Source organism: Notamacropus eugenii, chromosome 4 (assembly GCF_028372415.1).
Source record: "Notamacropus eugenii isolate mMacEug1 chromosome 4, mMacEug1.pri_v2, whole genome shotgun sequence".
Lineage (NCBI taxonomy): Eukaryota > Metazoa > Chordata > Mammalia > Diprotodontia > Macropodidae > Notamacropus > Notamacropus eugenii.
This window is the reverse complement of record NC_092875.1, coordinates 62,788,470-62,805,057: the sequence shown is the minus strand read 5'-3', so window position 1 is coordinate 62,805,057 and position 16,588 is coordinate 62,788,470. Positions and strand designations below refer to the sequence as shown.

The window sequence follows — 16,588 nt, the reverse complement described above, 5'->3', positions numbered from 1 at the left end:
TATGGAGATGGTGTTGTAATCAACAAAATGCAAATCCATTCAAATATTTCATCAGTCATTAGATACTCATTAACATAGCTACTGGTGTGTGTGTGTGTGTGTGTGTATGTATGTATGTATGTGTGTGTGTGTGTATGTGTGTGTGTGTGTGTGTGTGTAGATAGAGGGGAATGAAATGTTTTGTCATTAAAAAAGGGTCATCCTATTAGGAGCATTTTCCTCCTCATCTTTCCCTCAGTGCCTGGATACTGCCCTGAAGCCTGGACAGACCACCCTTGGCACTACTCAGGACCTAGATGGTGGAAGCAGTTAGGTCATGTCAGACAAGTTACCATGGGAACAAACCTACTGTGTGCTAGGCACTGTGCTAAGTACTTTACAAGCATGATTGATCTCATTTGATCCTCACAACAACCCTAAGGTAGGCCCCATTTTACAGCTGAAGAAACAGGCAAACAAATTAATTGACTTACATTGCTAGTAAGTATCTGAAGCTGGATTTGAACTCAGACCTTCTAACTCTAGGCCCAGTGCTCTATCCACTGTGCCACCTAGCTGCTCTGGGACTCACCTTGGTGGCTCGAAGGGCACATTGCATGAGCCCAGTCATACTGCCCACCTCCCGTAGGACTTTCTTGCTGTTGATATCCGCCCTCCAAGACAGGTTGCGAAGGATGCTGGACACCACCTGGAGGAGAGGGATAGAGAAGGATGGATATTCAAAAGAGAAAAGTGTAACGTCCTGAGCTTGTGTATTAAAGGGAAAAAAAATTAATGGTACTAAAACAAGTTGGAGGAGATGTGGCTAATTAGATTTTTAAAAAAGACTTAGGGCCCATACTTTTTGAAGGAAAAACTACATAATTTAAATTTTGAAGGTTTGTGTTTTTTATTATTGTTTACATGTTAAAATGTTTGTTTTTATTGACAACTCCTAAATTTAGAATACTTTTTTTTTAAGAAGACTTGGGGATGCAAGCTTAATATGAGTCAACAATATGAACTGGCAAGTCAAATAAGTCAATGCAAACATAGGAGTAGTATATAGGATAAGTGAGAGCTGATAGCTAATGTCCGGATAAGAGTTTACAATGTTATATTCAGTTCTGGGTTTTGAGGAAGAACATTGACAAATTAGAGCACCTCCAGAGAGGGGTGAGCAAGATGCAGAGGGAACTGGAAACCTGGCCAGAAAGGAGTTCTAAGGACAGGGATGGGGCTAGCACTGGGCTAACACCCTCCTTGTGTGCCTAGGTACCATCCAGTCCCATTCCACAATACCTGCAGCTTCCCGTTGCCTTCTTGTGGGTTCTGGCTCTGGGCCCATCCCATGCTTTCTGAGAGTCTAATCAACCTACCTGGTGGAGCTCCTCACTGTCTGAGGCCAGCTGGGCCACAATGGCCTGCATACATCCCCGCCGGGCACACAGTGTGGCCTGCCAATGAAAGGAAAAGGGCATTTCAATGGATGACTTGCTCAGACTTCAAGAGAAAATCCATTCTCAAAGCATCTCCCGCTATTATCTAGGGCTGGTGTCATCTATGTGCACCAGGAATTCTAATTCATCCTCAAGGGGAGAGTCCCCTGGGTCCCCAGTCCCTAAAAGGTCTAATCCTGGCTCTGACACTGACCTGTATGTGACCTCTCCTATCTGAGCCTTAGTTTCATCCTTCATAAAACAGAGGCTTGATGGTTTGGAACTGATTCAGGTTATAGAGAAAAGGGAACATGGAAAGGTATTCCAAACTCTAGACCATACGGTGATGGCTCCTTCAGAGATGGAAAGAGCCATAGAATTCAATCCAACAGACAAATACTCCAATCTACTAAGTTCCAGGCACTGTCAGGTGTTGGGGATAGAGAGACAAAAGAAGTCCTTGTCCTTAGGGAGCTTACTATTTACTGAATGAATATAATGTGTGGAATGTTGGAGATGGCATAGAAACATTAGAGACCATCTAGTCACACAGGGCTGGGGAACCTGCAGCCTCAAGGCCACGTATGGCCCTCTAGGTCCTTGGCTGAGGCCTTCTGAGCCCAAATTTTACAGAACAAATCCTTTTATTAAGGAATGGCTACATTAAGCTTTCCCAAATTCTTCTTTTGTACTTCCCTCTCAGTAGTGGAGACCTGGGTTGGGGGTCAGGGGACAAAAGAGGAGCAACCACCTCCCCACCCCCACCTCAGTACACACACATATACACTCACACACATACTCATACACACACACATACACACTCACATACATATACACTCACATATATACTCACACACACACACTCACACATACACTCACACTCGCACTCACACACATATACTCACATATATACTCACACACACACATACACTCACACACTAACATATACACACACACATTCACACACACACACTCATACACACATACACATTCATACATACTCACACACACATATACACTCACATATACACTCATACACACACTTATACATACACTCACACACATACACACACACTCACACAACACACACACTCACACACATATACACTCACACTCGCACTTGCACACACACACTCACCTTGTTGACAACATCGCCAAAGGTGAGATTGGTGAGGGCCATGCCTGCATATCTCCGTAAGGCCAGGTTCAGAGGGTCATTGGTCATCTTATGCATCTCATAGTCCACCTGCAGCAACTCTGCCACAGCCTGCAGCCCACCTGCAAGACAGAGCCTTCACAGCCCCATCTGAGGCCTCACAGCCTCAGCAGGTCCCATGGCAAGGGGGGGAGGCTGCTGTCTACAAAAAAATGCTTTCCTCAAACCAGCCCTGGATGGGAGCTTAGGCAAATACACTGAACTCTGCTGAGGGCCTCTGAGAGCCAGGAGTCATCTCTGCATCAAGGTGAAGCACTCAATAATTTTTAAGTACCTTCTATGTGCCAAGCACTGTGCTGAGTGCTGGAGATACAAACAGAAACAAAAAATGGGCCCTGCCCTCAAGGATCTTACAATCTAATGGGCTTCTGAGGTATGCACAGTTTGTTATTCCCATTTTATAGATCAGGAAACTGAGGCCCACAAAAGTGACTTGTGCAAGGTCAAGGGGATTAGGCATCTCGATTCCTAGCCCAGAGTTCTTTCCGATGTCTGCCTTCCTTTATTTTTATTACTTCAAAAACAAAACACAGGGAAAAAAAAAAACCCAAAGTTTTCATCAGCAACAGGTCCTGTGTGTTAGGCCTCTGGCCAACAGTGCAGATCCCGAGTTCTCTATGCCTTAAAAGACACCAAAGGAGTCGCTGTGGCCAAAACCTTCCTCCCATGATGGCCAAGCCTCTGGTGATACACCTCTACGTATTTAACTGAGCTAAACCTAGGCAACCATCATACCAGATCCATTATTCCAGGCCTAAAGAGTAATAATAACTTACATTTCTACAATCCTGTTAGAGTTACAAAGCACTTTCCTCCACATCCAACCATGATATGAGGAGCATGAGTGTTAGCCCCTTCTATAGAAGAGAAAACTGTAGGTTAAGTGACTTGCCCGGGGTCACAAAGCCAATAAGTGTCAGAGCTGAGATTCAGACTCTCCCAACTCTAAGTATAGGGCTCTTCTCACTCCATTATGCACCCTCTCTTAGTAGGCTCTACCAGAGCTGGGCCTAAGTCTCTGAGGGCTTAGAACTTCAGTAGCATTGTGCAAATATTATCTTCATTTTACAGATCAGGAAACTGAGACTCAGTTTAAACAGCTTGTCCAAGGTTATATATGTATACATCTAAAACATAAATAAAGTTGGGACTTGAACTATTCTGACCTTTTTTTCTTTAATCTATCTTCACTCACTATCCCCTGGGATGTATAGGACACCACTCCTTGTGTTTCTCTTCCTACCATCCTTGCATGCCTGGCCTAGCCTGAATTCCTCCTTCTCACCACTATCTTGTCTCAAGGGAAACCCATCCTGGCTCCTAACTCCTATATTTTTCATCAGTCCAGAGCTGAGGCAGAAATAGTTACAGGTTTTCAACACTGACCCCATGCTTACATTTAATGCCCCCCTCTCCAAATACAGTGACACACCAACGTAGTTATGTCCACAGATGTTTTCCCTCCCACTTCTTCACGAGGACCACCTCAGGATATAGACACCATCCCTCAGAAGTAGACGTTTCCAGGATGTTGATAGCAAGCCCACATCACAGACCAGTAATGGTGCCTGCCAGCCTAGGGCCAAAGCAACTTTATCCCTCCCTTCCCCCTCACCATAGAATCGCAGAGCATAAGGGATGTCCAAGGACATGGAGGTATAGCCAGCCGGTAGGTGAGCAGGAATTGACTCTCCTCTTCCCATCATCCAACCTCCTTTTAATGATCTCTGAGCTCCCACTCAGGTGCAAAGTAATGTATCACTGCCTACTGGGCATCCCCCTTTGGAGGCCCTGCCCTCTTCTCATATTTAGCGTGTTCAAGACTGGTTCATCATCTTGTCCTAAAACCTCCCCCAGCCCAGCTTCCCTCTGATCCTTCAATTTCACAAGCTGTTGCCACACCAACTGGATACGTTCCCAATGCATGGTATGCAAGGCTCTATTGAGTCAGCAACACAATCCTTTTCTTCCTCCTTATTCAGCTCTCTATTTCACTTCACACATCCTTCCTTCCTGTCCCTACCCCAATTGAAGACCTTGCTTTGACTTTCCTGAAAAACTGAGATCATTCAACCTGACCTCCCTTTTCTTCTTCTCTCATCATTTCATAACCCCTTGATATCTCTCACACTCTCCTCTTTTTCCCTAGGGCATATCTAACAAAGACTTCTCCTAGCTAGGATTGCCTGCACAAGTAGGTTTGCTCCTATCCCCTCTGGTCTCCTTCATCAGATTGTCCCCTCAATCATTCCCCACCCCTCCCCGACTCTCTAATCTTCAAACTCTCCCTATCAAATGGTTCCTTCCTTCTGCTTTCAGACATCTCCAAGCCTTTCTCATCTTTATTTTTTATTTTTTTTTTTGGTGAGGCAATTGGGATTAAGTGACTTGTCCAGGGTTACACAGCTAGTAAGTGAAAAATATCTGAGGCCAGTTTTGAACTCAAGTCCTCCTGACTCCAGGGCCTGTGCTATCGACTGAGCCACCTAGCTGCCCCCCTCCTTCATCTTTAAAAAATCTTCATTTGGCCCTATCATCTCTTCAAACTAATCAGGGGTGGAGAACCTGCAGTCATGTCCCTTAAGTCCTCAAGTGTGACCCTTTGACTGAATCCTGACTTGTGAAGTTTGATCACATATGGCCTTGAGCCTGTAGGTTTCCCACCCGTATACCTTCACTCCCATTCTTAGCCAAACTCCTTGAGAAAACTGTCTACATGTGCTACCTTCCCTTCCTCTCCTCCAACTCCTCAACACTTTGCCCTCAGTCTGACTTCTGACTTTATCACTTAACAGAAACTGTTCTCTCTAAACTTACAATGATTTCTCAATTGCTAGATTGGCTGGTCTTTTCTCAGGCCTCATCCTCCTGTGTTTGACATTACTGACCACATCCTCCTCTCTGGGTTTTTGTAACCGGACTCACGCTTGGACCTCTTCCTACCCAACTGACGTCTCCTCAATCTCCTTTGCTACCTCAGCATGCATATCATACCCCTTAATTTCGGGGATGCCTCAAGATTCTGTCCTTGTTGGTTACTTAATAAACATTTCCTAAGTGTCTACTATGTGCCAGGTGCTGTACTAAAAGCTTCGAATACAAAGAAAGGTAAAAGTCTGTGCTCTCAAGGAGGTTACATTATAATAGAATACTATTGTTCTATAAGAAATGATGAGCAGCCAGATTTCAGAAAAACCTGGAAAGACTTCTATGAACTGATGCTGAGTGAAGTGAGCAGAACCAGGAAAACGTTGTACACAGTAACAGCCACATTGTGGAATGACTGACTTTGATAGACTTAGCTCTTCTCAACAATACAATGATCTAAGACAGCTTCAAAAGACTCTGATGGAAAATGCTATCCTCATCCAGAGAAAAGAACTATGGAGTCTGAATGCAGATCAAAGCATATGATTTTCCCTTTTTTGTTTTTCCTTTCTCCTGGTTTTTCTCTTTTGTCTGATTCTTCTTTCACAACATGACTAATGTGGAAATATATTTAACATGATTGTACAGTTATAGCCTATATCAGATTGCATGCTGTCTTGGGGAGGAGGAGGGAAGGGAAGGAGGGAGAAAAATTTGGAACTCAAAATTTTGCAGAAATGAATGTTGAATTGTAATTGAAAAAAATACAATTAAGTACAAAAAAAAACAAAGAAAGGAAAAAAGTTACGTTATATTGGGGAGCTGCCCCACAAACAACTATGTGCAAACAAGCTATACGCTTACAGGATAAATTCTAGATAATCAATAGAGAGAAGAAATTAGAATTAAGGGGGAATCCTGCCTCAGACACTTCCTAGCTGTGTGATCCTGGGCAAGTCACTTAACCCTGTTTGCCTCAGTTTCCACATCTGTTAAATGAGCTGGAGAAGGAAATGGCAAACCACTCCAGTATCTTTGCCAAGAAAACCCCAAAAGTGATCACAGATAATTGGACATGACTGAAAAATGATTTAACAACAGAATGTAGGATTTTAGCTGAAACTTGAAGGAAGTCAAGGAAGCTGGGAGGAAAAGATGAGAAAGGAGAACATTATAGGCATGGGGAATGACCAGTGAAAATGCCCAGAGTTGAGAGATGGAGTGTCTTTTTCTAGGAACAGAAAAGAGGCCAGTGGTGGAGGGAAAAGGTGAAAGAATTCTGGAGAGGTGTGTGAGGGTTAGGTTATGAAGGGCTTTGACCATCAGAGTATTTTATATTTAATCCTGGAGGTAATAGGGAGCCAGTGAAGTTGTTTGAATAAGGGGGTGACACAGAAACTCACTTTGCCAGCTGAGTAGATACTGGACTGAGGAGAGCCTTGAGGCAGGCAGAGGACAAGAGGTAATCAAGGCCCATACCAGAGGGGTCACAGTATCAGAGGAGAGAAGGGGGCTATGTGAGAGACATTATCAAAGAAAACTGGCAGGAGTTGGCAACAAATTGGATAGGGAGATTAAGGAGTTGAGTTTGGAAGTCTAGGTCCCTGGCAAGAGGGCAGTATCCTCCACAGAGACAAGGAAGTTAGGAAGAGGATAGAGCATGGGGCAAGGGTGGGAAACCTGCAACCTCAAGGCCATATGTCCTCAAGTGTGGCCCTTTTGATTGACCTCGAGGGTCACATATGGCCTTAAGGCCCAGGTTCCCCATTCCAAGCTTGGGGGGAAAGAGATGAGTTCCATTTTGAAAGTCTTTGTCCCTCTTCACTTCTCCCTCTAATTCAGGGCTTTTTAACTTGGGGTCTAGGAACCTTAAAAAAAAACTCTGTATTTACTTCATTCATTTAAAAACATGACTCTGAGAAGGGTTTATGGGCTTCACCAGACTGACGAGGGGTCCAGGACTCAAAAGAGGCTGAAAACCTCAATTCTGCATCCTCTCTCCCTCAGTAATCTCATCAGGTTCCATGATTTAACTATTACTCAAGGCAAATGACATATTTACATGTATATATGTTTATAGATGCATTCATATGTACATATGTATATATACATGCAAGCTAATAAGAGTTGACATTTATATAACACTGCCAGGCATTGTGCTAAATGCTTTATAATTATAATTATATAAATTTGTAATAAGTATCAACTGATCCTCATAACAACTCTGGGAGGTAGAAGTTATTATTGTTATCCACATTTTACAGATGAGGAAATTGAGGCAGACAGGTGTTACATGACTTGCCCAGAGTCACACAGCTAAGTGCCTGAGGTACGATTTGAATTCAGGTCTTCCTAATTCTAGGCTCAATGCTCTATCCATTGCAACACCTAGCTACAAATATATACATGTATATACCTATACATATACCAGCACAACACCTATATATGTTACAATTATGCAGTGTGCTCTATATACAATTACATAGTTATATATGTTGTTGCTTAGTCATTTTGCAGCCTTTTCTTACTCATCATGACCCCATTTGGGGTTTTCTTGGCAGAGATACTAGAGTGGTTTGCCATTTCCTTCTCCAGCTCATTTGACAGATGGGGAAACTGAGGCAAACGGAGTTAAGTGACTTACCCAGAGTCACACAGCTGGTAAATGTCTCAGGTTGATTTTGAACTCAAGTCTTCCTAACTCCAAGCCTAGTACTCTGTCCATTGAGCCCCGCAGCTGTCCATACACATATATACAGTTACACAATGTATCATGCTTACAACACAGCCCTCCTCTTTCACCTGAGCTTCATTTGTTCACCAGTTGCCTAGTGGACATTTCAAACCAAATGTACTGGAGACATCCCTAATTCAACCTATTCCAAACTGAATTTCTTATATTTTCCCCTGCTAGCTTCCCTGTTTCTGTCAAAGCTATCGCCTAGTTTCATCATTCTCCTTGACTCTTCCCTTTCCCAAATCTTACCATTTTCACCTCTACCACGCCTGTCACATCAAGTCCCTTCTCCCTCCTCACCCAGCCCACTCGTTCACAACAACCTTGAGCAGCAGGTGTTAGTTATCCACATTTTACAAATGAGGAAACTAAGGCAGATGGGTATTAAGTGACTTGTCCAGAATCACAGTCACCTCTCACCCCGATTATTGCCACAACCTTCTCATTGGTCTCCTTGCCTCAAGTCTCTCCCCATTCCAGTTCACCTTTCACCCTGCCACCTAAGTAATTGTCCTCAAAAACAGATCTAACTCTATGATTCCCCTATTCAGCCAACTTCAATGACTTCCTATTGCATCTTAAATATTAAATATAAACCCTTTTCAACTTCACACTCTGACCCCAAGCTAGCGTTCCAGGCTTATGGACATCAGAGCCGCACTAACCTTCTCTTTGTCTCACTCCATCTTCTGTGTCCATACCTTCATAATGGGCATTCCTCATGCCTGGAACATATTCTCTCCTTACCTCTCTGCCTTGTCAAGTCCCTCTCTTCCTTTAGGAGGCAGCTCAGGCACCATCTTCCGTAGGAAACTTCTCCTGACTCCTTTTTCCAGCAGTTAGTGCCCTCCCTTTCTCCTAAACTACCTTGTGTTTAAAGGCATTGCATCTATTTGCATTTCATTAACTTTATATTTATCCTACATACATATAAATATATATGTACATATCTATAGATATGTATATCTATAGAGACTTATAGATATACCTATGTGCATCTGTCATCTATCTATCTATCTATCTATCTATCTATCTATCTATCTATCTATCTATCAATTCTTATCTCTCCTTGTGAGTGGGGATTATTTCATTCTTTGCACTGGTATCCCCATCACCTCATGTGGTACCTGTCATAAGCAGTCATTTAATGAATGCTTATTGATTGACTGGTGCTAATCTTGGTTATTTCTGTTTGGCTAACAAACTATTGGTAATGTCAGTGCCCTCTAAATTTGGTATCTTGGGACAAAGCCCCTCCCACCCTACCCTGGTTAGGGTTTTACTGAACCTACTTCCTCCACCACACAGGTGAAAATGATCTTTCCCTCTTCAGATTTCTCATAGCATTTTCTCTGTACTCCTAGTACATTAAGAGGTCTTTCTGTGGGAGTATAGGTAAGGATGGATGTCATTCACTGAATCCAAGAAGAGGAACCCAGTCCTTCTTTGTAGCAAGGCCTCTCCTCAAGAACAGCTAGCAGATCTCCCTGGAATCTCTCCCAGTACCCAACACTGAACCTACTGTTCTCCCTCTCTCCCTCCATCTATTTCTCCCTCCTTCCCTCTCTCCCTCCTTCTATACCTACCAAGTTCATTCATGGCCCGGCGGTATTCCTCATCAAAAGAGAGTTTCATCACTGCACATGTGGCCTGGCAGATCTGTGGCTCAATAGGGACAGGCCCTGGGGGAAGAAGTGGGAAGGAGAAGGTCACCCAATGCTCAGAGGCAGGTGTGGAAGCCTAGAGATCAGGCTACTCATACAAAGTTATACAAACCAATAGTAATCGTAATGTCGGACATTTCTAAAGTGCAGTAAGGCTTACAAAATGCTCTTTCTAAAGTGATTCTGTGAGGAGGGTAGGGCAATTATTATTATTTCTTTTTTATAAATGAGAAAACTGAGGCTCTTGCCCGTGGTCACACAGCAAGGGAGTGTCTAAGGCAGGACAAGTCAGTGACAAGGACGGGATGAGAAGCCAGATCTCTCCGCTCCTTCCAGCAGGTACCTCCACATCCTGGCTCCCTTCTCACCCCCCACTCACCAGCACCCCCCTCAGGGCCCTGAACCCCATCTTGGCTCTGCATTCGAAGCCAGTCCCAGCAGGTTTCAGAGTAGGAGCGGATCTGCTCCAGCACATGCAGCACTCGCATCTCCTTCTTAGCCTGGCCCTCATCCGGCTGGGAGAAGATGATGTTGTGCAGGGCTGCGTTGGCCCGCATGCGGGCATCCTTGGCCCCCTCGGCGGGGCCCGCCTCACGGTCGGCATCATGGAGGATCTGCAGCAGGAGTGGCAGGCAGCCAGAGCGCCGCATGGCCACGCAGCTCTCCTGGGAGCTCGACATGGCCAGGAGGGTGCGTGCCATGTCCTCCTTATCCCTCGTAGCCAGCATGGACAGCAACCAGAACACCACCTCCACCTGCAGCAGTGATATACATGCTCAGGCTCAGACAGAGACCCTTGTTCTCTGTCACCTCCCAGATCCCTCCGCCCTGCTCTTCATCCCAATTTACATACTTTGAGAGCCCTTCTACCTCCTTTCGCATCTTGGGATAATGCTTGGAATCATCTCCTGCTTCACTGTCCCCAGACCAACCTAGCCCACACATCCCTACTCTAGCCAGGTCTTTGTCCCAGCTCTTGGGGATGTGGGCTTGGCTTTTCAGCTCTTACCTTGCTGTTGCTGAGTTGGCTGGTCCCATCCTCTGGGTGTGTGGGGACTTCTGCCTCCCCATCACCATCTACTCCTGTTTGCTTTGTCCCTAGGAAGGTCTGTGGGAAGAAGGGGGCTTATGTTTCATGTTCTGTTCTCCAACCTAGGTATGCCATGGGTTCTGTCCTGGGCCCTCTTTTCTCCTCTCTATCTTTTCTCTCTCTCTATCTTTTCTCTCTCCCTCTCCACCTCTCTCTCTTTCTCTCTCTCTCTCTATCATCTTTCTCTCTCTCCCTCTCTCCCTCTTTCTGTCTCTCTCTGTCTCTCCCTCTCCATCTCTCTCTGTCTCTATCTTCTCTCTCCTCTTTCTCCCTCTCCCCCCCTCTCCCCACCCCAGTTCAGTTATCACCTGTGCACAGAAGACTCCCAGATCTATATACCTAGACCTCATCCCTCTCTTGATCTCCAGACCTATATCACCAACTAACTGCCCCATAGATGCGTCCACCTCAACATCTCATTGGCAACTGAAACTTAACATGTCCAACAAAGATTTCATTGTCTCCCCTCAACAAAAAAAGAGTGCCCCTCTTTTAACTCCCCTGTTAAGGGCACCACTACCCCTCCAGTCACCCAAGTTTGCCAACTATAAATCATCTTAAACTCTTGACTCTCTCTCAGTCCTCACACTCAACCAGCTATCCAATTTCCCTTTATTTCCATCTTCTTTTTACTCAGAAAAAGCATCATTCTCATCTAGGCTGTTATCACCTTTCCTGAATTATCCCAACAGCCCCTAATTGGACTCCTTGCCTTCCAATCCTATGGACAGAGATATCCATAGAGCTGCCAAATCATAGATGTAGATATAGATATATATTATATATGGGGTAGTTAGGTGGTACAGTAGATAGAATGCTGGGCCTGGAGTCAGGAAGACTCCTCTAAGTTATAAATCTGGCATCAGATACTTAGTAGCTGTATGATCCTGGGCAAGTCACTTCACCCTGCTTGCCTCAGTTTCCTTATCTATAAAATGAGCTGGAGAAGAAAACGGCAAACCACTCCAGTATCTTTGCCAAGAAAATTCCACAAGGGGTCATGAAGAGTCAGACACAACTAAAAATGACTCAACAACAATATACGATATATATACGTATTTATAATACATCTATATCTATTTTTATATTGTCTCCCTGTCTTGTCCAGGCTAGAAGTACAGTGGTCCAATCTTACTGGTGGCTGCTCAGGAAACTTTAACCTGCCCCATTTCTGGCACAGATGAATTTATCTCTTCCATCCACTCTGTGCTCATGGGGCTCACTATATTGGTGCAATATTTAGGACAGAAACCCCATCGGCTTAAGCCTCTACTGCTATTCAGAACTCCTGAGCTCAAGTGATCCACCAATCTCAGTCTCCCGCTGTAAGCAGGAATTATAGGCATGTACCATACCACCCCAGGGGGCCCAAATTGCAAGCCTAAAGCTAGGGGTGTGCTAGTAAATGTTTAACAACTGGCTCTCCAGCAGAAGAAAAAATGTACCCATAGAGAGAATTTTGTTTACTTATTTAATTATTAACACTTTCTCAAGTCTAGACAATTAATAAAACAATCTATCAAGCCCTAATCAGTAGGTGCTGCCAATTTTAGAGATGAAAATGAACATTTAACAACTGGCTCTCATTGTCCAGCTGGCTCCAGCACACCCCTGAAGAAGCACACATCTGACCCTGTCATCCCCTGTTTAAGAAAATTCAGTGGTTTCCTGTTGCCTCTAGGAGAAAATGTACATTTCTGTTTGGCATTTAAAGCCAGTTGCAATCTGGTTTCAAACTCTATTTATAGACTTATTTCCCATGACTCCCCCTCATAAACACTGCAGTCAAATGCACCCACTCCCCGCTTCTCTTCTATCCTACTTCCTTTCTGGATTGTCTCCCAAGGCCTGGAAAACTCTCCTGCAGGCTCTGTCTCCTGGAATCCTCAGTCCCATTAAAGGCCTGGCTTAAGTACCACCTCCCCCAGGCTGCCTTTTCCTGATTTCCCCAGTTATTATGACTAGCTTCTCAAAAAACGACTTTGCTTACATGTTGAGTTCATGGTGTTTCCCCCCAGTAGAGGGTAAGCCCCCTGAGGACAAAGACTTTTTCAGTTTGCCTTTGTGCCTAGCTCCGTGCCTGGCATACAGTAGGCACTTAAACATGCTTATCAAATAGCACTGAACCCACCCACTCGGGAACACGAACACACCTCACACAGGGCAAAGAGGCCCCACTAACTAGGTGTGGTCCTAGCTCCCTACCCCACAGTCCCTGTTCAAGGGTCTCTCCTCTACTCCCCGCCCCTATGATGCCAACAGTCCCACCATGATCTCCTGCATTTGCATTTCCCTCCTAATTCGGCTCGTCCTCTAGGGAAGATGTGAGGTGACCGTTTCGGGGCTGGTCTGACCCCCACTCATCTTCCCAAGATCTAGGGACCAGGCAGAGTACACTGGTGACCAAACTGGAGTGGGGAGGTGAGGCAGGGTCTCCTGAACACTGACGTCACCACCCGTAGATACCTGGTGCTCTGGCTGTGGCTGCTGCGCCCGCTCCCGGGTCTGGGTCTGAGCCTGGGCTTCCGCAAGCTCCTTCTCAATCTGCTCCAGGCGAGAGGCTCGGATCTACGATGTTAAAACCTTGGGCTAGGGTTTGTCTCCCAGCAAGCGCGGCCCCTAACCCCAGCTCCATCCCCTGGCTTCAAGCCTAGCCCCTCAGCCCACTACGGTCCTCGTCTCGGACCTCAGGCACTGGCTGCGCCCCAACTCCTGGCTCCATCACTGCCCTTAGTCTAGCACCAGTCCTTGGCACTGTGACTTCACGCCTAGCCCTCCCTCCACCTCTAGTCCTCAGCCTAAAACTCTCCCAGGCGGTGTGTGGTTTTATAGGGGTGTAGAGACGTCTTTCTAGTTTCAGGTCCCCAGTCCCCACCTGAGCCCTCTGGACCATCTCATCCGAGGTTCCGAATCGCTCTTCCATCAGAGCTCGGATGTGCTGAGCTTCGAACTCCAGCTGCTGCCGGATCAGGTCTGTCTGCATGGAAAACTGGAAGCGATGTAACAAAAAAGGAAAATGACAAACGCTGCGGGGTTTGGGAAAATGGGTTCTTTAATGCACTTTTAGTGAAGCTGTGTTTAACCATTCTGAAAAGCAGTATGGAAATATACCCCCAAAGCTATTTAATTTTGTATGCCCTTTGACCCAGGGATTCTGCTACTAGGTCTATACCCCCAAAGAGATCAAAGAAAGAAGGAAGGGACTCATGGGTGCAAAAATATTTATAGCCTCTCTTTTTGTAATGTCAAAGAAATGGAAATTGAGGAGATGCCCATCAACTGGGGAATAGCTGAATAAGTTATGAATTGGGTAGTTTATGAAAGGGGTAATTTCAGAGAAACCTAGAAACACTTGTATGAACTGATACAGAGTGAAGTGAGCAGAATGAGAAAAATCTGTGCAGCAACAGTGATATTGTAAAGATAATTATTACAAAAGACTAATCCTGATCAATACAATGACCAAGTTTCACAATTTGAAATGACTCATAATGAACCATGCTATCCACCTCCAGATAGAGAGCTTTTGGACTCAGAGCAGATTAAATCATATTTTCTTCCCTTTCTTTTTTTTTGACATGGATACTGTGGGAATTTATTTTGCATGATTGTACACATTTGTGAGGGCTTTTGAATTCTTGCCTTCTCAATGGGTGAAGAGGGGTGGAGGAAGGGAGATCATTCAAAACTGAAAATAGAATTAAAACTGCCAAAAAAAAATAAAACTAGAGCGGTGGTGAGGGTGGATCATAGGGCTGGATGGAGATTCCCCCTCCCTCCCAGAGATGACAAGTGAACAGTCCTACACCACACTCACTCCCCAACTTTCCAGATGTAGAACTCAAACCCTTGGACCCTCCACCCTGTCCCATTCCCCCCTCACCGTCTCTGACTGAGGCAGCTCATCCAGCCTTTGGGACAAGCCCTGGAGCTGCCCATAATACCAGAGTTTCTCTTGTTCTTCCTTCTCAATCTCTGCTAGCAGGAAGCACCTGGTAGGAGATGGGGGGGATACAGTTGAGATGTGCCATCAGGGTTTTCTCTCCCATTAATCCCCCAGTAACAACCTCAGCTCTTTTCTCTATCCCTGTCATGGTTTGCGAAGGACTTTCCTTTCAACAAGCCTGGGAGGAAGTGAGTTTTAGTCAAGTGTCATTAATTTAATTTAGCAGATAGAGACTGAGGCCCAAGAATGGAAACTGATTTATTCATGGTTGCACGGCTAGTAAAGGATTGGAGTCTCATACAATGTACAATGCCCAAGGTCTGAGATCTTGTCTTGTTTGAATATATTCTCCAACACCAGTTTGGGGATTCCAATAAGCATGCGTAAAAAATGATGATGGGTTGAGTTGAATTGACTTGGCAGAAAACTCATGGCAGAAAAGAGATGATGCAGAGACAAGAAATAAGACACAAGGCAAATGAAGTCAGATACTGAGGTGGGAAGATGGGACCAAAAATTAAAGTGAAAAAATGGTGATAGTTCTGTTTTTGATTGATGCAGACATTCTACAAACTTCAGAGAGGTTCCTGACTCATTACCTCCCTCTAAGGTCAGAGGAATAAGGAGAGATAAAAAGCAGGAAGTTGAAGCACCTCCTTCTCTCAAAGACCTCCAGCATGTTCCCAGAGCCCTGGATCCTTCCCATGACAACACTCAGAGGGATAGGGATTGTGCTGCTCGTTCACATTGTCTGATGGGAGAGACTGAGGCCCAGAGAAGGTATGTGACCTGACTAAGGTCACACCACAAGGACACTAAGAGAAAGGAAGAGATTTGCTCAAGGCAGTAGAGAAATTAGTGGTAGAACCAGGACTCAAACCCAGGTCTCCTGATTCCAGGGCTGTTCTTATTGGTCAAGATTCTTGGGGGGGCCTCATCTTCCCTGCCCCCTCTTTTACCTCTCTTTGTCTAGTTCCTCCAGCAGCCGGACAGTGGCCCGGCTCAATTCTCCTGATTCCTCTCTTTTCTTGGACAGCCCGGGAGCAACAGGTGCAGGGGCAGCACAGTGCAGGGGGCTGCCCTCGGGGCTCCTGCTCCGGCTCCGGCTGCCTGTCTCTGCAGCAAGAGCTGGGGGCTGAAACTTGAGGTTGTACAGGTTGGTAATATCCATCTGCAGGGCTGGGAGAGGAGAGAGAAGCCAGAAGAGCAGGTAAGCAGGGGCTGTGAGCTTCCCCGAACCCAAGGCCCAAGGAATGGCTTCTTACTTACAACTCATCATGGCCCTAGGAAGTAGGGAAAGTAGGGATCATTCTCCCCATTGGATAGATGGAAAAACAGAGGCCGAAAGAGTAAAAAAAATGTGTTTAGGGTCACACAACAAGTGTCATAGGACTGGAAGCTAGAAGAAACTTTATATATCTAGTCAAACTCCTTGATCTGACAGATAAAGAAACTGAGCCCCAGATAATTTAAATGGGTAAGGAATAGCAGGGCTGGGATTAAAACCACAACTTTCAGAAATGTTTTACATGATTGCTCATGTATAACCTATATCAGATGGCTTACTGTCTCAGGGATGGGGAGGGAGAGAGGGATAGAATTTGGAACTCAAAACTTTTTAAAAAATGAATGCTAAAAATTGCTTTATA

General features: G+C 45.1%; 1 protein-coding gene across 1 annotated transcript in view; it reads right to left on the bottom strand.

Moving 5' to 3' along the window:
* APC2 (APC regulator of WNT signaling pathway 2) overlaps nt 1-16,588 on the bottom strand; it is a 51,097-nt gene that overhangs the window by 14,216 nt on the left and 20,293 nt on the right. Inside the window, exons 4-13 of the mRNA XM_072601406.1 lie at nt 15,899-16,118; nt 14,877-14,985; nt 13,869-13,982; nt 13,460-13,561; nt 10,913-11,011; nt 10,283-10,658; nt 9,826-9,921; nt 2,557-2,696; nt 1,359-1,436; nt 572-688 (exon numbers count right to left, since the gene is read on the bottom strand). Of these exons, the coding sequence (XP_072457507.1) occupies nt 572-688; nt 1,359-1,436; nt 2,557-2,696; nt 9,826-9,921; nt 10,283-10,658; nt 10,913-11,011; nt 13,460-13,561; nt 13,869-13,982; nt 14,877-14,985; nt 15,899-16,118 (1,451 nt within the window). The remainder of the gene's footprint in view (nt 1-571; nt 689-1,358; nt 1,437-2,556; nt 2,697-9,825; nt 9,922-10,282; nt 10,659-10,912; nt 11,012-13,459; nt 13,562-13,868; nt 13,983-14,876; nt 14,986-15,898; nt 16,119-16,588) is intronic.